Below are 23506 nucleotides of genomic sequence, written 5' to 3'. Positions count from 1 at the left end.
ACATGCATGGATGGTGAAGGTTAGAATTAGGATTCAAACTCAAGTTTGTTTCATTTTGAAACTCTGTTTTTAATGTCTTATTATACTGCCCCTGTAAGATGGAGACTATTGCTGTCTGAATCTAAATAATATAACTTTATGAAGAAAACATTTCTATAAATTGGCCAACATTTGAGAAGTTCCTGTCCAGTTGCTGCTGAGGTGCTGGCCTTGGGGTTGGGTGCCACCCTCTTCTCCCACTCCTGCAAATGGGGGTGGTGGGGCAGGGGAGACTGCCTCAACTCTCCACTGACAGTAGGATAGAAGCTTTGTCATGTAACCAGGTGGGCAATACCTCCAGGTCCATGGGCAGTTGTTCTCCGAACTGAATGTCCTTGGCAGCTTCTATAACCAAGGCTTGATTTCGGTAGACTGGAATCATGTTATATTTGAAACTCAGTTCATCTATAGGCAAATTATATTTTCGAGCATGGTTCTGAAGAGTTCCTGAAAGCAGAAAAGGGCAGGTCTTTTAAGGCGCATTGACACTCCACACGTACTATGTGCTCCCTTCACCCTGGCTGTGATAGCCTCAGAGAGCGTCCTCTCCACAGAAACCCGTACTGGGGCCGCACTTGCTGCCAAGCCTGATTAGTTTGATCCCCAGAACCTACGCAGTGGAAGGAGAGAACCAGCTCAGCAAGTTGTTCCCTGACCTCCGCATCTGTCTTGTGACATATCTACCTCCCCTCCCACCAAACAAATAAATAAATATAAGGAAGAATAATTTAAAAAGAAACTGAAGCTGTTAACAAAAGTCTACATGGAATTAGAGTATAGTGTTTGGGTGGAAGCGTCACCCCAGCCCCTGGCACCCATAGACCCAAAGAGTCTGGGATGTTTGGGTGGAAGTTCCATCCCAAGCCCCCTCCCCTGGAAGCTGCCTCAGTCCAGACTCCACCTCCCAGAAAGCCTGCCAAATGATGACCCCCCTACCTCGCAGAGATGCTCAAGACCACTCCCACAGGGTATTTAAATTGTACCCCAGAGAGCAAACACATGGTTTTCCAGTCTTCCTGCCCTTTCTCCTCATTTAGGGGCTGGAAGGCCACTCGGAGGTGTTGGTATCCATTAAACCTGGGCTGTTTCTAATTTGGTTTGATTTGGTCTGATTTGGATTATTGCCTCGTGGAGAGGTTTATTGGGTAGCAGAAACTTTTCATCTGGAGGTTCTGCCGAGGAGCTGTTTTTCTCACTGGCCCAGGGCCACACGATTGGAAAGCATCCTCCCTTGCACCTGTTCTCTGCCAGGCTAAGACTAGCTTCCTCTGGGAAAATTCCGAGTTCCTTAGAGGCCCAGGGCTTCATATGATTATCGGGCTGTTCTGTGGAAGACATGGCCACACCAGACATCTAACCTGTCTGGGAAAAGATCTGCCTTGTTCAGGGGGGACAGGGGCCTGCCTTGTCCTGTGAGATTCCTTTATCAGGAGACGTCCTGTTCAAGGTATTTCTCATACCCCTCTTTCTTTTTTTGACTCAAAGTTTATCACAGTGGATGCATTACTTTAGGCTATGGGTCCCAGCATAGACTTGCAAAATGGGTACCTACAGTTTGAGACCTGATCCACCAAATGCCCTCGGACTGCTTTCTACAAATTTTTTTAAAATTGGGGCTAAAACCATACATCTTGATGCCTACATTTTTTTTTCAGGCACGAAAACAATATGCACCCCAGTATGCTCATGGTTTCTGGATGCTGTGCTCCCGCCCCTCCTCCCCATTCCAATGCAGGAATGATTGTCTGTATTCCTGACATGTGATCTGGTCACGCTGGGATTCTCCCTACAATGGATCCGTTCCCCTGTCCTCCTACTTTGAGCTGCTTACCCTCTACGGGATCACCTGTGTGCTCACCTGGCTTCTCCTACTCCAAAATCTTTAAGATGGCCAGTTTACACAGTTTCCTAAAAGAGTTTTGTTCATCTGTCTGTTAATATATATGTATAAATAATGTGGCCACAGTATGCTTGTTTTATGTCTCTGTGTGTATGTGTGCTTGTTTTAAAATCTGTAAAACTTGTAACTCCAGATAACAAAAGCTCTGGGAAAATGCAAACACATGGATAGCCACTATTTTTGTTTGAGGTCAAAGTGAAAACCCGAGCACCATCTTTGGTAAGAGTACCCACCTGTGCTGGCCTCCCAAGCAGACATTCTGTCTCTAATATACTTTGGCTTACTAAAATATTCCTTCTAATCTTCTTGCCTTTACTACCATTGTAACTGATTGTAACTGATTGGGTAAATTACATGTCCAAAGTTAAATTATAATGTCTAATTTAGATATACCTCACAGGTAATGGTACCCTGATTCTCAAGCGCCTTTACAGATCTGAGAGTATGGCATTTAACAAAAGAGCTTCTTATGACAGAGACATGCCAGCTCCTGCAGCATCCTATAGCTCCTCCAAGAAGATGTATGGTTACAGAAGACCTTCTGCCTGGAGGGTTGCCTTTGGATTGGCAAAGTCACACACCCACAGAAAACTGCCTTCCACCTCATCAGCTTCCTGGACACTACACCGGGGGATTGATTGTCTCATCCTGCCAAGATAGGCAGACTGAATCCTACCACCACAGGAAAATTGTCAGGTCTCCTGGGCTCATCAGCTCAAGGCAAGTACTGCTTCTAAGACTGGTATTCACCGAAGACTACGGAGAGACTTGGGATTGCCTGTGTAGATAAAGCTGTCTCACTGCTGCTCATTTACTTATCCTCTCAGACCTGTCTAGTGGCGTTTGATGACTTAGGGTACTAGTAGTTCATTACTTCATTTGTTAAGTTTCCTGCTAAGGTGCGTCTCTTTCACAGGCTTTATAGTCCAGAACTAACAGGTTTCAGATGTTACAGTTTACAGTTTCCAATTTCCTTTGTCTTCTAAAATGTTCATGCCTTTTAACCTAAAGCCATAGCTTTTGCTATGGCACCAAGATGTAAACCTGTTCCAGCTGTCTTACAGATACCTTCAGGTTTCTGGTTAAAGTTCTGCTGCTCCATCGAGAAATCTGGTCTGGTAAAAACTAACAATCTCTAGAGCCTATTTTGACCCCACCCATTTTCTAGCATATATTACAGGTCATTCGTCCTGCCTGGGCCAAGACCAACCTGCAGAAGGTTCTCCAAATAACACCAGCACCTGCACCAGCTCACCAGCTCCTGAGACTTCACCATTGATACCACCACTCCAGGCTCAAATGGGTACCTATCCAGCAACTAAAATCTGATTTTAAAGGTCATATCTGTTCTCATCTCATTCATTCACCCTTGCCTCTCCTGTACAACCAGGGCTTTGCCCAGTTCTTTCTGGTAGTTAATGACCCTTCCCATGGCTAGAACCATTCATAGGGCCAATAATAACAATCTATTTTGTCTCCTAGCAACTTGCCTTCTCAGTTCTCCCAAGAAACAGATGCCCGAGGTCTCCAGAATGGCAATAAACCAGATGCCTCTCCAGTTACACCTCCCGCTGAGCATGATCTCACCAACTCCCAACTCTCCCCTCCCCCATGTCGCCCCATTCCCCACAGGAAGTAGCCAGACTTGAACCGGGGTCCCTATACCCAAAGAGTCTGGGATGTTTGGGTGGAAGCATCACCCCAGCCCCTGGCATCCATATATCCAGAGAGTCTGGAATGTTTGGGTGGAAGTTCTGCCCAAGGCCCCTCCCCTGAGAGTTGCCTCAGTCCAGACTCTACCTCCAAGAAAGCCCGCCAAACATTGACCCTTCCCCAGAGATGCTCAAGACCACTCTCACAGGGTATCTAACTTGTATCCCAGAGAACAAACATGTGGTTTTCCGGTCTTCCTTCCCTTTCTCTTCTCTTGGGGGCTGGAGGGCCACCCAGGAGCATTGGTATCTATTAAACCAGGCTTTTCTAATTTGGTTTGATTTGGATAATTGTGCCAGTAGAGAGGTTTATTTGGGTGCAGAAAGTTTTCATATAGAAAATTCACCCTGGAATAATCTTAGGGTGGGGTGGTTAAGGACCCAAAGGATCCTTATGTCTTGCTTAAGAAGAGAGGAAAGGGAGCTGGAGAGATGGCTCAGTGGTTAAGAGCACTTGCTACTCTTGCAGAGACCCAAGTTCAATTCCCAGTATTTATGTCAGGCAACTCACAACCACATATATAATTCCAGTGCTAGGGGAACCCAACAGCCTCTTCTGGCCTCCATAGGCATCTGTACACACAAACACATACAAACACTTGCTACATACACACACACACACACACACACACACACACACACATACACACACCTGTAGAACAAACATGCTAGGTATAGTGGTAAACACTTTTAAATTCAGCACTTTGGAGGCAGAAACAGGCAGATTTCTTTAAATTCAAGGCTAGCCTAGTCTACATAGTGAGCTCTAGCCTATCCAGGGCTACATAATGAGACTCTGTCTCAAAAAACTAACCAACCAAACAAACAAAAACAAAACAAAAATCCAAACAAAAACCCAACAAACTCCAAACAAACAAACAAGTAAACAAATCATAAACAAAGGGCAGGAGAGCTAAGCTTCAAGGTTATTGCCCTGACGTGAGAGAAAAACTCATGAGAAAGTTTTAGGAAAGTCTGCCTAATTTCAGAATTTTGTCCAGCTTGCTTATATGGGTTGTTTATCAGGGAGTAGAAATGAGATAAACTGAGGATTGGGTGTCCAGAAGCCCAAGGTCTGGGTCCCTCTGGGACTTTCCAGCCAAATCTGCTAGGACTGATGAAGGGATATCAAGAGTGTTTTTTATGCTAAGAAGGATGTACAAAGCTCTGGGCTCAATTCCCAGCATTGTCTGAAATGGGTAAGGCAGCCTATCCCAGAATTTGGGCAATGGAGGCAGTAGGAAAGTATCTTTGAGAGAGAGAAAGCTGCTTAGAGCTGGGACATGTGCAGGGGAACAGCAATTGAAAGCTCTGAACAAGGTTAGGGGATGGGAGGGTTGTGTCACATGGAGAGTTGAACCAATAGCTTTCTAGTCATGGATTTAGCCTAAATCAAACCCTTGCATAGATTACCTGAGAGGGGCAAGGATTAGCTTACCAGGGAGCATATACTCCCTGCCCCTCCCCAGGGATGGAGGAAGAGTAATTCTTGATTGTCCTAGATCAGCAGAGTCAGCAGGGCCAGTCAGGCCATGGCAGTCACAACAGTTTCCCAGCTTCTAGAAACCCTGTGCATGTGGCAAACCACGACCTTTCCCATGAGACTTTCCTAGGGGAGGCACCAGTACCTGTGAGGAATCCTTGAGGAAAGAAGAACCCGGAAATCCAGAAGGACTTGGGCTGTCCTCTTTTGAGCCACAGCTAAAGGAGAGACATGATTTCATGAGGCACTCATTTCTGAGGTGAACGTGCCATCTAAGTGAGAGCTATGTTGGGGGGCGGGAGGGTGGCATCTAATCGATGTGGCATCTCACCGCCCCCTCATATTACTGCTGGTCCATTCCCCTTCTCACCTACCAGTCTTATTGCCAGCCTGAAACCACGAGGGGCAAGAGGCTAGGGCAGCCAAGGCTCATCTGGCTATGTAGAGCCATGCCATGTGTGTACCTTACTATGAGGCCACACACTGCAGCTAAAGCCTCAGGAATGGCCTGAAGTTGAAAACCAATATATAGATAAGGGCTTAGGGGAAATGGCGTTATAATCTACTTAAGACTTTCAAAGAGAAGCCATACTGGAAGGTTCTATTTCTTCAGAACCAAATGATTCCTAACAGTTGCTAATCAGTGCTCCCTCAGGAATTTAGGGCCAGGCATGCTGTCAATCCATCAAAACCCACACAAGTGAAATCGCCCGTACATCCACGAAGGCAGTCCTCAGAATAAGGTCTTTGACCCATGATCCCAGTGGCTTCAGCGAAGGGTAGGCTGTGTTAGACCAAAGAGAGGGAACCTGGTTGTTGAGGAAACTCTGATATACTTTTTCCATTTCTTCGGACATCACCACGAATCCAGCAATGGCTTTGTTGAGTGTTTCTAGAGAAATCTGAGAGACGGAAAAAGATTATTACAGGCATAATTACTGGGGGAGGGGACAATGGCTTTCACAGTTTTTATGTGTGTGACTAAGCATGGTGCGGGAGAATTATCTGTATTCTGTCAATCATATTTTAATAAAACGCTGATTGGCCAGGTGGGCAGTATAGGCGGGAAAGCCAGACAGGAAGTAGGGGTGGAGCAAAGAGACTGGGAGTATTCTGGAAGCAGAAGCTCCCTCTGCCATTCCTGCTCAGACCACAGAAGAGGCAGCATGTGAAGCTGACAGCTGGAAGAGGTACCAAGCCATATGGCTAACATAGATCAGAATAATGGGTTAATATAAGTTACAAGGGATAATAAGAAGCCTGACCTAATGGGCCAATCAGCTTTATAACTTATAGAGTTCTCTGTGTGGTTGATTTTCTTTGTGACTTGCCAGTTGTGGGGTACCAGGTGGGGACAGATACCCCAACAAGCTGGCCCTCATGTTACATAAGCATGTGTGTGTACATGCATGTGGCAAAAGACAACCTTGATATCACTCCTCACACATTGTCTTTACTTCTTTTTTAAAGCAAATCTATGTGTTCCATTGTTTTATGTGCTTAAGTGTTTTGCTGTGTATATGTATGTGTACCACATGTGTGCCTGTGTATATGCATGTGTGTCACATGTGTGCCTGTGGAAGCCAGAAGAGGGCATATGATCCCCTGGGACTAATGTCACAGGTGGCTGTGAGCAGCCATGTAGGTGCTGGGAATTGAACCCAGGTCCTCTGGAAGAGCAGCCAGTGCTCTTGACCGCCGAGTCATCTCTTCAGTCCTGACAATAATTTTAAAACTTTAAGACAGGTCAGTGAGGAGCTTGGGGGTTTGTAATGTCACACGTTCACACAGCCACTGCTAGGACAAGGAAATACTGACTCAACCATACACAGCCTGGGTCTGAGGATAATGCAGTCAAACAGAAGCTTTGAAACGCTAGGACAGAGGCTTCTAAGCACACTCATGCTCTTACAGCATTTTCTATAAGGTTTGGCTACCCAGAGGCAAAGATGGAGGGAAGCATTCATACGTGTATCAACTTCAGCAGGTTGTTGAACCGATCCACTTCCTGGCTAAGGACGGTGGTCAGAGAGTCCAGGCGGCCTTGAGCGTCCTTGACAAAAAGGCTCTCGGAAGCTCCCTCCATTTGCAGGACTTCTGAAACACACACAGTTGGTTTCTCAGACCAAACATCCTTGATTTCCATCCTCACAACACTGCTACCATCATAGGAATCTCTAAAATATTGTTTATTACTGCTGTGTTTTCATAGGACATGTGAATGCAGGCATATGCATGCCACGACACGCCTGTGGGGGTCAAAGGGCAACCCTGAGGAGTTTGTTCTCGCCTTTCACCTTTGTGTGCACACAGGCCCTCAGACTTGCCAGCTGGGCACTTTACCCACTGAGCCTTCTTACTGGGCCTGACTTTTTGTTACATATTTTTTTCTAAAGCTATTTCCTCTCATTATTGAAGCAAGAGCTTAAATATGACACTGTTTTTAAAACTTACAAGTCTCTGATGATCCACCTGTGTTTACATACAATCAGTCACAAAACAATAAGGCTTAAATGAATGGAAACAAGAAAAAAATGTGTGTGTGTGTGTGTGTGTGTGTGTGTGTGTGTGAGAGAGAGAGAGAGAGAGAGAGAGAGAGAGAGAGAGAGAGAGAGAGAAATAGAGATAGGGATAGAAGAGAGAATCAGTGTTTCACTCCCTGTCATGTGGTGTTCGTCTTCTGTGCCAGTTTGAACTTTGGTTCGACCACAGGTAGGTAGTGTGGGGTAGTGTGGAAGGAAGGCATGCATGTACCCAAGTGAAGGTCAGTCCGCTCCCTTTCTGGGAAACCATGGGGGAAGATCTGAGCCGAAGCGAGTGGAGAAAAAGTCAGTGCGGCTTGGAGCCTGCAGGTCTGAGTGAGGGGCTCCTGTGAGTCACTCTCCACAGTGGGTGTGAAGGAGTGGCAGGGAGGCTTAAGAACATACATTTGGGGTTGGGCAGATGGGTCAGCGGGCAATGGTGCCTGCTGCTAAACCTCTTAACGCAAGTTCAATCCCGGAGTCAGACCCAGTTAAAGGGAGAGAACCCACTCCCACAAGTCATCCTCTGACTTCACACAAGATACATTTTGCTTTGGCAGAACTCCGAATACCTTGGTGGCAAATGCTACCCACCATGGTGATGGCTCATTTGACAAGCAACAATCCAGAGACTAGAGGCCCATTGAATATGAGTGTGTACGTCTTGTTCTTCCCTGTAGACCTGCACTACTTCCGGGAAAAGAGGGGGTGGGACTGGGAGACAGAGATGGAGAATTTATCCCAAGTTACTGAGCATCACTCAAAGACTGGAGTCAAACTGTAGGGGGAATGATATGTCTGTCCTTCCAACCCCAGTCCTACAAAACAGAGGTCCAAATGAGCCACACGGGTTAGGATCAAGGAATTGCATTTTCCTTGAATGCCTGCAGCAAGTGTGGGCAGATAAGGAGTTCTAAGACACGCCACACACAGACTGGATTCTTTCCTGAGCCTTCACAAATGGGCTGCTGGAGGACCATCTCTCTGTGGTCTCTCCGGACCACGAGCCTTACTATCTCCCCCATGCCCCCAGGGCCATTTCAAGACTCTTAAGTTCTTCTGTGGAGTGGTCAGACCTCCCGCTCTCAGCCTCAGCAGATGGCCTGCTTCTCATCACACGGGAAAAGCATAAACTCTATGAAGTGTGGAGATACCTGCTTCCCACTTCAGAGTGTAAGTGTGAGCTTTACCATGGGTAGAACATCTCCTCTGCGTCAATGGGCATCTGGAGAAAGCCCACTGTCTCCGCTGCCCCTCATCTTTGCATCACTGCTACTACCCCTCCCCATTATATTTATTTAGAAGAAACTGCTCCCTAAATAAACTGGCAGTTTTCTTCAACATTAACAGAACATTCTGTTTTTGGGACCTGCCCCTTGTGGGTTGGGAAATATCAGGGTTCTTCTTGGGTCACCTGGCTCATGGCTCCTTTTCACCCAGAAGCCTTTAGAGTATTGTCAGGACTCTGTCGTGGGCTCTTTTCTTCTACCTCAGTTTTCTTTCCCTTGTTATGACATCACTTCTGATCATGAACAATTGACCCAGGGACGTAACTGTATTTTCAGTTTCAGGGAAGTGGGAGAGTAGTTCTCTGGTGATCCTTCAGGAAGATTCCGTAAATTAGCGACAAACAAGGTTAAAGTAGCCATTTCTCCTGAGTAAAGAAAAGACTGAGGTGGATTTGAGGACAGGGCTCTAATAAAGCTTTATATGGTGATGGAAATGCCCCATCTGTGCTGTCCAAGACACAAGCATTTAAAATGCTTAGTGCAACCAAGGACTCAATGTCAAAATTTAAGGTTAACAAGCTGCCACACATTGCCAGCAGCTACTGTCATGGATGCCACAAGTCCGGAGACGTTAGAATCAGCTCAGGGCAAAGCCTGGCTGAAGTCGTGTGGGTGGTAAGCCAGGTGGCTCCTCTCAATCCTTGCAGGTGGGCTGTTGGGGTGCAGTAGGTTTCCAGACAGGAATGGGGAACTCCCCGTGAGGTGAGCACTCCAGGGAGAGAGAAGTCTATCAAAGAAAGTAAGCCTCCACCTCTGCTTACCATTTAGTTCTCCGGGTTTGTTCCTAAAGCTCCCGTTATGGGTGAGTGCCCCCCAATATTTCTTACCTGGAACTCTGGTCCGGATTGAAGCCACAAGCTCCTGAACAATTTCATCATTGCTCTTCCCCTCGCCGCCTGAGGAGGATCTTGGCTGAACCTCAAGGATGGTGTTGATGAGGGTGTTGGTCTCCTTGTACTGCAGGGACAGTAAGAGAACAGGGAAGATGGAGTCAGATAGTTTGTCATGTGTGTCACTTACATATAGGAATGAGGCAAGTGTTCAAGCACACAAGCCTAGCTGAGGTTAGAATACAATATAAGAATTACTCTCTTAACCAAATTAATTTTTTTACATTAAGAAAATTGTGCGTGCATATGCACATGTATGCTCTGACGTGTAAGTGGGGGCCAGAGGACAACTTGTAGGAGTCTCTCTTTCCACCGTGTGGGTGTTTGGGATTGAACTCGTTAGGCTTGGTGGCAGATGTCTTTATTCTGAGTCATCTCACCAACTCTCTCTTCATCAAATGTTGAGTGCATAGTACCGTTGATTACATGCACGATGCTGTTCGTCAGATCTCTAGACCTATTCATCTTTCCGGACCAAGACCTTATATCCATTGATTAGAAAGGAAAGGAAAAGCTGTTTTGCCATCCACAGTCATCTCATTGGCTTTGCCCAGCATAGACACGTTCGGCCAGCTTGGTCTGCAACTCTAGCCTGGGCTCTCCAAACCCAGCAAAGCATCCCAGCTCCTTCTTTCTGGCCTCTGTGGCAGAATGACACGTGGTTTCTTAAGGATCTTTGGACACTGCTTGGTCGTGGGCATCCCTGAACTTGGACCAGAAGCTCAGCAAGTTTCCACTTTAGCTGACTTGGCTCAACTGTGTCTTTCTGGTGTCTTTCTCCTTTCATTCCCCTCTCTCCTTTCCGGTAGGGCGACAGACCCAGCAGGTGTGTGGACACAAGCCTGCATCTTCCACTTCTGGTCCACGCTGGTCCTTCAAGAGCAGGCCATTCTAGCAGCAGCCAGCAGCTCTAAGGAGTCAACAGTGAACAGCACTCCTTGTCTGGGCAGAGTCTGATGCATGGGTGCAGCCTTTCCATCCAGTCGGTTTTTCTTCATAGGAACAATAAGTCCGTTCTCATAACTGCTCACTTCTCCCTCATGCTCACCCCGTTCAGTCTCAGGTACAGAAAGTGACATCCTGGCAGTGCACTGGGGTAACAAAGCCTGGTTCAGACAGCAGAGGGGGCTGCTGACACACTCGGATCTCAGACCTGCCCCTCCAGCCCCGTCTGTCCTTTACTAGTTCCTACTAAACATGTATTTAAATAAAACTTGCTAAGTGTAGGAAGAATGTAGAGGTTTTGTGTTCAGACCACATTCTTCAAAAGGGACAGAATTATCCAACCTAAGCAAAAATACCATTTCATAATGATCCACTTTGATACAACCATTTTCTCTAGCTAAAGGCAACTTGCAGACAGATGGAAGACCGATCTCAAATCTTCCCCCTTCCTTCCTGAAAGCAGGAGGTGAAAGCTCTCCCATGAAAGAAGGCTCTCTGGTGTCTGGGGAAAGGAAGGCTCTTCTGCAGGGTTCTGGTAGAAACCCGGTAGTCTTGCTGTGGGAAGTGGTGCATGCCTGTAATCCCAGATTTGGGAGGCAGAGGCAGGCAGATCTCTGAGAATTTGAGGCCAGCCTTGTCTACAGAGGGAGTTTCAGGACAGCCAGGGCTATGTAGAGAGACTCTGTCTAAAAAACTAAAACAAAAACCAAACTAAAACAAAAACTCCAATAGTCTTCCCCAGGGAAGAGCACACTTCTACCAAATGCTCAGATTTGAAAACACATACCTGTTACATTATACATACTGAACAGACTGCACTGATGTATTTATGAAGACACACACAACACACACCACCACCACCACCAACAACAACTAAAGAAAAGAGGCCATGGATTTGAAAGAGATCAAGATGATGACACATAAGAGGGCTTAAAAGTAGGAAAAAGAAGAAAAAGAAGAGAGAAACGACATTATTCTATTATAATTTCAAAGAATGACAAAAATAAGAAAGATACAAAACTTTTATCTTGCTCTGACCTCCCTGCATCCTGGGAGTCATGTACCCATGCGCTGTCTCCCCGTGTTAACACAACACCAAGCGGCATAGCTTTGTGCACTTCTTTGGGCTCCATTTCTCATTGGTGTCACCGTGCTTATATTAAACCTGAAAATGCACTCAATCCCAGCACTTGGGAGGCAGAGAGAGGCAGGTGGATCTTTGTGAGTTGTAAGCCAGCCTGGTCTACAAAGTGAGTTCCGGGACAGTCAAGACTGTTATACAGAGAAATTCTGTCTCCAGCAACAACAACCTGTAAACTCTTCCCCTGTGAAGCTGTACCAATAAAGCCAGTTCAATTCTGTGGCTCAGTTGGGACCTTGAGAGTGGACGTTTACTCGGGCATAAATGGGTATAATATTCTGCACATGCCTGGCTTTTCCTATGGCACATGAGCTTCCCCTATAGGATGGTTGAGGAGGGGGTGGGATTATCAGGGGAAAGACAGACAGATGCAGATATGATATGACATTCCAGCCACTGACTCCAGGGGGCCCTTCCTGAAACCCAGCATTTGTGTACTCCGTGCTAGACATCTGTGTACTTTTGGACAAATTAGAGTGGCCGAGGGAGGAGGTGCGGCCTTTGGTTAAGCTTGGGTCACATGCCCACCTCTGTACATTGTATGGGTAATTTGCTTGCATGTTTGTGCACCATGTTCATGCCCCAGAGGACATGAATCCTCTGAAGTTAGAGTTAGAGATGAGCTGCCATGTGGGTGCTGGGAACTGAACCCAAGTCCCCTGAAAGAGCAGCCAGTGCTCTAAACTGCTGAGCCATCTTTCCAGCTTTTATCTTATCCGAATCCTAAGGAAGAAAAAGAGACAATTGTTCAAAGGAGAATGGCTGCAATGTTAATCCAGAACTGTGGAGAGTTGTGGAGAAAAGCAGGTCTGGGACTCATGACACATTCTGAAACCAATGGAAAGCACAGACTCCATGCCTGATTTACAATGCCTACAACGCCAGGCGTGTATGTGTGCGTGTGTGTGTGTGGGAGGGGTTGGTGGTGGGGTGGCTTTATCCCTTCTGAAGCTGCCCTCAAGAGGAGGTTAGGCCACCCTCCCATGCTTTCTTTCCTTTCTCCTCTTCCCGTCTTCCCTCCGCCCTCCACCATTTAGAAGAAGCAGTCAGAGGTCAGAGTGGAGTAGACAGAAGGCTTAGCCACAAGTACACTCTCCTGAAAGCAGATCAGCAGAAACCATGCCATATTATCTTAATGCCCTGCTGAAAACAGCAACATCATTGTTGGCAAACATGAAGTCAGGGGTCAGAACACTGACCTCCTGTGGTGTGCTTTCTGGAGAGTCCGGTGTTGTTAGATTCCTTGATACTGTGGTAGACCTCACCTTCTTTTGTTTTTTCAAGACAGGGTTTCTCTGTGTAACAGTCCTGGTTGTCCTGGAACTTGCTTTGTAGACCATGCTGGCCTTGACATCCACCTGCCTCTGCCTCCTGAGTGCTGGGATTAAAGGCTTTCACCACCACTGGCTGGTGGCTTCACCTTCTAACATGTATGCAGGAAAAATTTAACTTGAAAAGAAAGATAATCTCCCGACCCTGGGGTCTCTTCTACTGGTCTAATCCTTGACTGGTGATGTCTGGAGTCCTCAGCGTTATTCTTTATGGATGCCTGAGATGCTAAGATGAAGCTGGGCCATGCGAAGTCCTCATGTGTGGTGAACCCAATCAGAAAATAATTTTGTTTCTACTTCATCGCTGTAATTTTGCTACTGATATGAATCATAATGTAAATACCTGTGTTTTCCAATGGTCTTAGGTGACCCCTGTGAAAGGGTCATTCGACCCCCAAAGGTTAAAATCACTGCTTTGGAGCTAGTGCTGTGATCTGGTACCTCGACTGCTTTGAGAGAGCAAGGTTAATTATCTTCCTTGGATATTTACTCACAGACTCTGAACCAAGGCGCTGAGAAGAGACACTTGGGGCATTTGGAACTGTATTGTTCCGATCTAACCATAACCTTTGTGTAACAGGAGCCAGATGTGTTCAGTGTGGTGGGAGGAGGGCAGGAGAAGGGAACACACACGCATGTGAATGCGTCCACACACATGTGTGAGCATCTTAGGATTCTGTGAAGTCTGTGTCTAGTTACATTAATTTTTCTTGAGGCCTTGGGCATCAGAGATTAGCATTTTTATCTTTTCAGAGTATGGAGTCAGAAGTGACTGCGGGAAGTGAGTCTCATTAAAGACCTCAGAGGCACCAGAGTGAATTGAAACCATTGCTGAAAGAGAGGTTAACCAGTCTTTTACTTTTTAAAGAAGGCAGTGTAGCTCACAGAGCTGTGAGGGCAGGAGCAATGTCTCGAGTTTGTATGCAAATATAAATATGTATATTAAGCAGAAAGACGACATACCTGAAAAACTAGGTTGGCATTTTCATGCATTCCAAAAATTTCTGGATCATCTATCAAAGGTAGATCTTCAATGTAGTCCTTAAACTCTTGGAGACTGTCAGCCAAGGGGGAAAAATAGATGCCTGTCAATAAAAAGCACAGAAGACAAATGTGTATAAAATGGATCAGCACTGCTTGACCTGGTTCTTATTTTAATTACACAATTTTTCTCTGTGTGTGTGTCTTCCCACGGCTATGTACATGTGAGTGTATGTGCCCGTGGAGGCCAGAAAGAGGGTGTTGGGCTCCCTGAAGCTGGAGTGACAGGTGATTGTGAGCTGCCCAACATGGGTGCTGGACACAGAGCACATGTCCTCTCTGAGAACAGTTTGCACTCTTCACCATCAGCCGTTGTTCTAGCCCCAAGTCACATGAAATTTTCTCAAGGTCTTGAGCAGCAGAGATTAGCATCATGATCTTTCCAGAGTATGGAGCCCAGAAGGGTTCTGGACGCTGTTGGAAGTGAGCCTCATTAAGGGATCCAAATTTGTGCTTGTGTTAGAAAATGTCCTTGTGCTGATTTAGTAAATAGATTATAATTAATCAAATCAAAGGCTACATTTGCAAAATGTTGACATATAACATTACTGCCCTTTCCCCACTGATAACAAGGCATACTGTTGACTGGAAGCAGTGTCTAGCGACTTAACAGCAGGAGTTTTTGTGAGCTGGCTGTGTAGTAACCAGATTTCTTCCTCTAAGAAACTGACACTCAAGGCCATTGATCTGTTTACTGTCTGAACCCAAAGGAGTTACCTCCAATTCATACTTCTTTGTTACTCAATATTTGGTCATGGAAGCATTCTCTAATTATATTAAAAATACATTATTCCGTATCTCTGAAAATGCATTTAGATATATTACAATCAAATTTAATACCAAACAAATTCACAGTGGTTGCTATACAACATACAGTATTGTGTTCTCGCTACCAAGGCAGCTTTGACAGTGTTAAACATGAGGACGGGATAAAGCTGTGACTATGGACAGGGCACATTGCTGGAAAACTGAAAGATGTCCGAGATTTCTCGGGAAGGGACTTTTGGCACAAGAGTTATTTACCTGATTCAGAGTACTTATAATCATCGTTCAGTGTCTCAGGAGAGAAAAATCTTTTCAAGACAGTTCGAAGACATCTCTGATCCCAGGTGTCGGTCACTCTCCCACCGTAGGTGATTTCACCTGAAAGGAGCTTGCATTTTAAAATATATTACTATTTTTTACATTTACCAATTTGAATAGGTTTATTTATATGCACATTTAGTTGCTACTGAAAGTGGTTGCTATGTCCCTCTAATAAGTCAACTTTTAAAAAGCAGAAAAAATGTAACATGTGTATGCTCTCCTCATTATTTTACTTTATATTTTTAAAAAATTATGTGTGTATGTATGTGATCCTGCATGAGTTTAGATGCACTGTGTGCGTGCAGGAACCCACAGGGGCCAGAAGAGGACATCAGATCACTTGGAACTGGTCCATGTCAGTGCTGGGAACTGAACCCGGGGCCTCTGCAAGAACAGTGAGTGCTCCTCACCACCGAACCATCTCTTCAGTTCCACAGTTTTCTTCTTTCAAATAACAGAAGCTAAAGCTATTGGACTCTTCTGAAGGATTTTTCCCCTTTCCTTTGTTTCAGAAGGTTCTTGAGTGTTGACCCCCCCCTCGTGACTGTCAGATTCTAAAATGTACTCACTTTCCATGAAACATTGCTTTTGTTTGAGCTCACCGAGAAAACAGAACCTCACATTTGCTGAAAGACAGTAGATCTGTATCTATCTCATAAATTATTGCTATCAAGCCAGAGTGAAAGAGAGAGTTTGTCTATCAGAGATTAGGTCAGGGGGATTCGAACTTATGGTTACAATGTTTCTCTCTCCAGAGATGCAGCACTCAGCATGCTTCAGTGTCGCTCCAAAAACAGAGCGGGAAGGGGCCACATGGAATGAATCTTAATGTTAATATAATGCCTTGGGAAAATTCTAGATCCACTGGCATGATTTACTACTTATCACTGTAGTGTTCCCAGAAGGATTTCACGTATGATACGGCATTGCCAAGGCTGATGTAAGACTTTAGCATACAGACTCATCTTAGCTATATAAAGTAGTGCCTGGGGCTAAGGAGATGGTGGCCAGTAGTGCCTGCTGCTCTAGCACGAGAACCTGAGTCTCCATCCCCAGCATCTGTAGGAGAGCCTGGCCTTGTGACTTGTGTCTGTACTCCAGGCACTGAGATAGGCAAGTTCCTCCAGCTCGTTGGTCAGTCAGCCTAGCCAAAGAGAGAGCTCCTGGTTCAGTGAGTGCCTCTGCCTCAAAAAGTAAACTGGAAACCTACCAGTAGTCACAGCCCCAAAGAAAAATGGCTCTCCCTTTGCCTAAGCAGAGTGGGAGAGGGGATAAGAAAGGTAGATATGATTAATACATATTGGATATGTATATGAAATCTTCAAAGAATAAAAAATGGTTTAGGAGCACAGTTAATGTCTACCTCTAGATTTTACATGTGCACACATGTACAAACACAACATGAGTGTGTGTGTATATATACATACATATATATATACATATATATATATCTCACTGAGACACACACACACACACACACACACACACACACACACGATGTCTGGTATTATTGCTACTGGGGAGAAATGTCTCCCCAATTTTCTATGTGCAAATATTCTCATGACATGCTTGTCATTTGTTGCAAGTTCACAAAGGGGCCATGAGTTGTCATTGCCAATGTTAAACAGTGGGGAGAACACAGCCTTCACAGGGGCCGAGCAGGTAAATCAATAGCTCTGCTCCACAGCCAGATGCCCAGGTCCCATGCACACACTGACCAGTAATGTAAATTAGCGCATCCCAGGGGATCTTTCCTTCATGGCAGTAAAGGTTGAGGTTCAGTAAGGCACATTCTCTATCACTGTCATTAAATTCATAGCAGATATTCCAGCCAAGGGGGCCAAACTTTTTTCTCTCCTACAACGGAAGAGGAGAACATTGTGAGACACAACTAACGAGGTTAATTTTGTATAATGATGATGAAGTTAATTTTCAGTACTGAAAGATGAAAGTTTCCACCCATGCTGGGCAGTTGCATACTGCAATCAGTTAAAAACGTTTAGTTCAGCTTCAGCGGGCTTTTACCAAAACATGCCAAAAACACCTTCATTCAATTCTCCCCATGTTTTTAAAAGAAAATCTGTTATGGAAGCTTTGGCAGATCTATCAGAAGAAACTTTGCTCTGTAGAGTAAAACAAAACATTTCAAACTAGGAAAAATCCCCAGCCCACCTAGAGTTTGGCATAGAAACACACTGTAACTCTGAGAGGGAAAGGGAAATGGAAGGGGAAGGAGGGAGAGTGAGAATCCCCGTCCTAGGTTTATTTCCATCGCTGTGGTAAACTATGCAGACAAAAAGCAGCTCAGGGGAGAAAGGGCTGATTTTCTACTTTCAGCTCCAGATTACAGTCCATTATTATGGGAAGCCGTATTAGCAGGACCTTGAAGCAACTGGTCTCATCATAGCTACAGGCAAGGGTGGAGAGAATGCTCGGCTTGCTTCCTTAACTCTCACACAACTGAAGACCCAAGCCCGGGAAATGGTGCCTCCAGCAGCAGACTGGGTCTTCCCACACCAGTTAATAATCAAGACAACGTCCCACAGATACCCCTTCGGGCCAAGCTGATCCTGACAACCCACCATGGATCCCAGGTTGAGTCAAGTTGCAGCTAGAACTAACCATCACATTGCCTTCTCCTTCTGTCTGAGGGAGTTTTCCTACGCCTGTAGTCATACCATACCATGCTGGTACCTGATGACTTCTCCATGGTGACGTCAACAGCTGCAGACAACTAAAACTGGTATGCATAATCACAATCTTTGTGTCATCACTTGCCATAGTGAAATCCCTTCCCCCTTTAGTATTTTATTATCCTCCCATTTCTTAATTTTTTAAAAGATTTATTTATTTATTATGTACACAGTGTTCAGCCTTCATGTATGCCTGCGGGCCAGAAGAGGGCACCAGAACTCATTACAGATGGTTGTGAGCCACCATGTGGTTGCTGGGAATTGAACTCAGGACCTCCAGAAGAGCAGTCAGTGCTCTTAACCTCTGAGCCATCTCTCCAGCCCCTCCTCCCCACTTCTTAATTTTAAACTGATGGTAAAGTTATACAGCTCCATCTATGGAGTTTCTGATCTCTTTAGATCATTTTGTTTATTTATTCCATATCTTGAATCTTTATCCATCCCTTTTGCTCCAGAGACTGTTTCTCGGTAGAGCACGTACAGTTGAAAACCAGTAAGCTAACAATAACATCTAGAAATAAGTCAAGAGTCAGAGTTCAAGCACAGGGTCACAGGGTGTATAACGGGCCGAGTAATGCATCTTGAACAGATGGAAGGAAGTTGGTGCTGCTTTGAGAGGTAATTTTCAGAAGATAAAGGTAAGGAGGAGTCCCTTGAAGGTGGTGAGTTCATCCTGAGGAGCAAGTAGGCGTGAACTACCACAAGGGAGAAGAAACATGAAACAAACTGAGTGTTGTGAATGTGCCTGCTGTCTCAGAGTCTGGCTAAGACAGGCGGGCTGCAGAGTCGAGGGATTCTGGGCTGTGTAGTGAGATTGTGCAAAAGGAAAGATTACACTTGAAAACAACAACCATCACAAAACAAGGGGACCTTGAAGACTGGCAAAGTATATGGGGGTCAATAAAGGCTAAAACTCTTCTTGGAGGTTTTACTGTATGTCACTGAATGAAAGGGACCACTGATTTTGGGACTAGATCTTGGAGGGGAAGCAGACTTGGAGTGTGAGGCAGAGTTGTCCTGTTGAACTGGACCTCATGCATTCACCTGGGCGAAGGTATTCTTCAGGCAGCCCAGGATAGGGGCAAGAGCTGGGGCTGTGAGATGCTGAGGCAGGGAAGGCGGCGGCATTGGCGGCTGTGCTAAATAAACTTGATTTCCAACACAGAATGGGGCCTTAGAGTTTCAAATGCCATTTTCAAGTTTTCACTTATGTCGTAACTATTTACATATTTCTAACAGGGAACACTTCTTTATTGCTGTTAAAAAGCAAAATTGGAGTCTAAAGAGAGGTGCCCAGGGGTTTGAGTGCTTGCTGCCCTTCCAGAGGACCCAAGTTTGTGTTCCAGCACCCATGTCAGGTGGCTCATGACTGTCTCTAACTTCAGAACCAGAGGATCCAACACTCTCTTTTGGTTGGCCAAAGTACCCACATATGTGGTATACACTCTCTCAGACACACACACACACACACGCACGCACACACACACACACACAAACATACACATATACACAAATAAATACAAATAAGCAAATCTTTTTAAAAAACATGGTGGAGCATACCTGAATAATTGCATGGAAGAAACAAATGCCAAATATTAGCTGTCTCCATTTTCTTCCAAGTATATTTTCTTCAAAAAATGAAGGTGTCATCTCAGTAAAGGCTCTCCTGATATTTGCACGTAAGCCCTTTGGAGGCTCGTTGGTTACCTGGATTTAGAGATCAAACATGACAGAGAGGGTTGCGTTATTTACTGGAGCCACGGAGATATGGATAACTGATGCCCATGGGGCATTTTGGAATGGTCAGGCCTGCTTTGTGTCGTGTGTGTGTGTGTGTGTGTGTGTGTGTGTGTGTGTGTGTGTGTGCGCGCGCGCGTGCACCATGAGTGCTCAGGGACTAGAGGAAGATTTCAGGTGTTCCACTCTATCACTCTCTATCTTATTTATTTGAGATAGAGTCTCTCACTGACCCCAGATATAGGCGAGGGATTGGCAAGCCCCAGTATTTTCTTAATTCTCCCTCCATGCACCTGGGTTATAGGTATGTATGTTATGCCTGACTTTTCACATGAGTGCTGGGGGTTTGAACTCAGGTCCTCATGCTTGCACAGCAAATTTTGTTACTCACTAAACCATCTCCTCAACACCACTACTGTTTGTCTTGTTTAGCGACAGTCCATGGAGAACAGGGTCTAGTGGGGTCCTCAGACCCACCACGGTGAAGCACCATCAGAAGAACCCCAGATATTTCCATTTGGAGTCTTTTCTTTGCCAATTAAGCATAAGACAGAAAGCCTAATAAGTCTCCATTGGATCCTATGGTCATATCAAAATACAGAACTATCCTGCATACTTTGTACCACTAAATACCATGACATGCGGGAAGGGGGGCAAGAGGCGTTTCTTGTTTTTCATATCAAAGATTTCCCTCATATTGGAAATCTACTGCACTGAAACCTAGAAACTGAAGGCCTTCCTGTCTGCCAAATGTGGAAAGAGTCCTTCAGAGCTGAGAGGAGCGTCATTCTCATTACTCTATGCATGTGGCATTTTCTTGCAGAGGGGAGAGTCGGAAGATTTGGATGGTTTGTAGACCAGGATATGCAAAAATGAGAACTGTCTTGGAAAACCACTTTCCTGCCTGCTATTTCAGTCTTTTGCAAGGGTCTCTGCAAGATCTTTAACACCTGGATCAAATCTCTCACATTCTTGCTGTGGGATAATTCTCTTGTACACTGTAAAGATTTGTCACTCAAATTGGTTTAGTAAAATGCTGATTGGCCAGTAGTCAGGCAGAAAGTATAGGTGGGGCAACAAAACTAAGGAGAATTCTGGGAAGAGGAAGGGCGGGGTCAGAGAGTCACCAGTAAATGCAGAGATGAGAATGCTGTACTAAGAAAAGGTACCAAGTCACGTGGCAGATAGAAATATGGGGCAATTTAAGTGCAAGAGTTAGCTAGTAATATGCCTGAGCTATTAGTCAAGCATTTATAAGCAATATTCAGCCTCTGTGTCGGTTGTTTGGGGACAGGCAGTCAGGACAGGAAAAGTCGGTTTACACATTCTAGCTGTAGACATGCCTTACCTTGACAGAGTTCTGAAGGACTGTTACAGGAAATGTCGGACTAGGCATGGAGCTTAGAAAAAGTCGGAATGTCTCCTTGATGACTTGATCTGTTAAGACAAAGACAAAACAGCAGGAAGAAAAAGGTATTAGGAAAAGGTATTAAAAAGCTTGTAGGAGTCCTTTTCTACGGAAACAGTTATTCTGGAGAGGAAAGACAAGGCTGCAAAAGACAGTTTGTATCGGGCATAAATGGAAACTTTTATAATTTAATAAAATTACTTTCAAAAAAACAATAGACAATACTTTATAATGTAGAATAAAAAATTAAAATTAAAAAAGACAGTTTGTACATATCAAGTATCATAACTGTATGAGGATCAAAGCAGTGGTCCATCTTGAGATTTCCTGTCAGGGAGATTGCAGTCTAGAAGATGGCATGCTTCAATAAAGAAATTAGATATATCAATAAAAAATTACCTTTATTTACTTAGTATAAAATTTTATTGGTTCTTTGAAAATTTTTCACCTTTCCATTTTCTCTCTGAACGTCTCCCATGTCCCTTTCATACAACTCTGATCTTGTTTTTTTCTACACCTCTCAAGTCCAGTTGGTGCTGCCCAAATAATCTTAGATGTGTGACCTTCCAGTGAAGCATGGTGTCCTTACCAGGGGCCACACTCAGCAAAAATCAACTCCCCCTCTCCCAGCAGCTATCAATTGCCAATACAGCTCCTCGGCTTGGGGGCGGGACCTCCTGTCAGTCTTCCAAGGCTTCTTGAAGAGCTGGCAAGGAGCTGAAGGAGCCCTACTGCCAGGAACTGTTTTTGTGACCCTGGACTCTGACCTGGAATGAAGATCTTGTCCTTCTCATTGGGCGTGAGGTCGTTTCCCCTCTCACCATTTCCCACTGAAATGTAGAAGGAGGGCACTGGGGAGGAGGGGCCTTTCCGGGAGGGTGACTTAGTGACCAAGGCAGCCGGGCACCTGTAAAGAAGCAGCTTCTTTCCCCCACGTGCAGCAGTGAGCAAATGAGACAAGAGTCACAGCTCTTGCCCTCTCCGGAAGCTTTCTGTAGCTGGCAAAGCTTCCGAGAAACTATCACGGACACCTGACACCCGAGGTCCTTTGCTGCTCTCCCTGTGGCATCCTGGCTCGGACATTTCTCTTTTTTGAGATGACACAGGCCAGGCTGGCTTTGAACTTACAGAGACCCACTTGCCCCTGCCTCTGGACTACTGGGACTAAAGGTGTGCACCACCACTCCTGGTCCTGTACTTCTCTCTGTGTCTATTGGTTTTATTTTAGACAGGGCGTCTTGTATCTCAGGCTGTTCTTTAACTTACCTTGGAGCCAAAGATGACTTTGTACTCCTGATCTTGCTGCCTTTATTCTCCAGTGCAGGAATTCAAGGGCTGTGCCGCAGTGAGGAAGCTCTGCACTTTTCATTGTATGGGTAAGATTTATTGTCTTTTCTCCACCCACGCCTGTTTTCCTATTTCTTTTTTTTTATCAGGTGGCTTCCCACAGAACACGATGTGCAACACATGGTTCAGTGTGCCATCCCCTTACTCGGAGTTCAAGGCCTGTTTCTGAGTCCTCTTGGGGAACTTTACCCAGTTTCCCTATTGCTCAACTCTTTCTTCCCAATAAGAGAAAGAACGAGGTCTCTGGTGAAGACTCCCCATTAGGCCGTCTGGATAAACAAATGTGAGGATGGTGCCATCACTCGGAGGCGATGCGCACGACTTACTTGGGTCTGTGAAGGTTTTGATCAGCTCCTCCATTGCCAGCATCCAGGAAACGGCAAGATGGCAGTTCTGCAGGAACACCCAGTTTCCAGTCTTCATTGCATCCTTGATCATCTTCTCGGCAATGGGGCCTTGTCCCTGGCCCAGGGAGATTGACTGCACTCTGATGGAACAACAGCGGAAGACTTTCACGCTATCTTAAAGCAATCTTAGTTCATTTTAAAATTACATTTATTTATATCCTCTGTACATGTGTGTGTGTGAGACACATCTATGTGCACTAGTCCTTAGGTTTCATGGTGTGCATATGGAAGTCACAGGACAATTACAGGAGTTGGATCTCTCCTTTTACCATGTGGGAGTCAGGAACTGAACTTAGGTCATTAAGTTTGGCTGCAGTTGTCTTTGCTCAGTGAGTTTCAGACTCTCTGCGTAGTTCGGGTTGGCTATGAATGTGAAATTCTCTTCCTTCATCTCCCGGGTGTTAGGGTTATAGGTGTGCACAATGACACCTGGCTTGCCAACCTTTTAAATGATCTCTCTCTCTTTTTTAATATTTCATTTAAAAAATATTTCCATACTTCTAATGATATTTTCTTTTCCTTTTTAAAATATTTA

General features: G+C 45.2%; 1 protein-coding gene across 1 annotated transcript in view; it reads right to left on the bottom strand.

Moving 5' to 3' along the window:
* Positions 1 to 23506, bottom strand: part of Dnah6 (dynein axonemal heavy chain 6) — a 205615-nt gene that overhangs the window by 9085 nt on the left and 173024 nt on the right. The window contains exons 65-75 of the mRNA XM_087907121.1: positions 22891 to 23051; positions 21158 to 21246; positions 19633 to 19779; positions 17098 to 17236; positions 15317 to 15436; positions 14216 to 14337; positions 9773 to 9902; positions 7104 to 7231; positions 5851 to 6036; positions 5280 to 5352; positions 335 to 486 (exon numbers count right to left, since the gene is read on the bottom strand). Coding sequence (XP_087763247.1) covers positions 335 to 486; positions 5280 to 5352; positions 5851 to 6036; positions 7104 to 7231; positions 9773 to 9902; positions 14216 to 14337; positions 15317 to 15436; positions 17098 to 17236; positions 19633 to 19779; positions 21158 to 21246; positions 22891 to 23051 — 1447 coding nt within the window. The remainder of the gene's footprint in view (positions 1 to 334; positions 487 to 5279; positions 5353 to 5850; positions 6037 to 7103; positions 7232 to 9772; positions 9903 to 14215; positions 14338 to 15316; positions 15437 to 17097; positions 17237 to 19632; positions 19780 to 21157; positions 21247 to 22890; positions 23052 to 23506) is intronic.

The sequence above is a fragment of the Myodes glareolus genome, chromosome 6 (assembly GCF_982192425.1).
Source record: "Myodes glareolus chromosome 6, mMyoGla1.1, whole genome shotgun sequence".
Taxonomy (NCBI): Eukaryota; Metazoa; Chordata; class Mammalia; order Rodentia; family Cricetidae; genus Myodes; species Myodes glareolus.
Note: the sequence above shows the minus strand (reverse complement) of the source record. Positions and strands in the feature narration are given on the sequence as shown.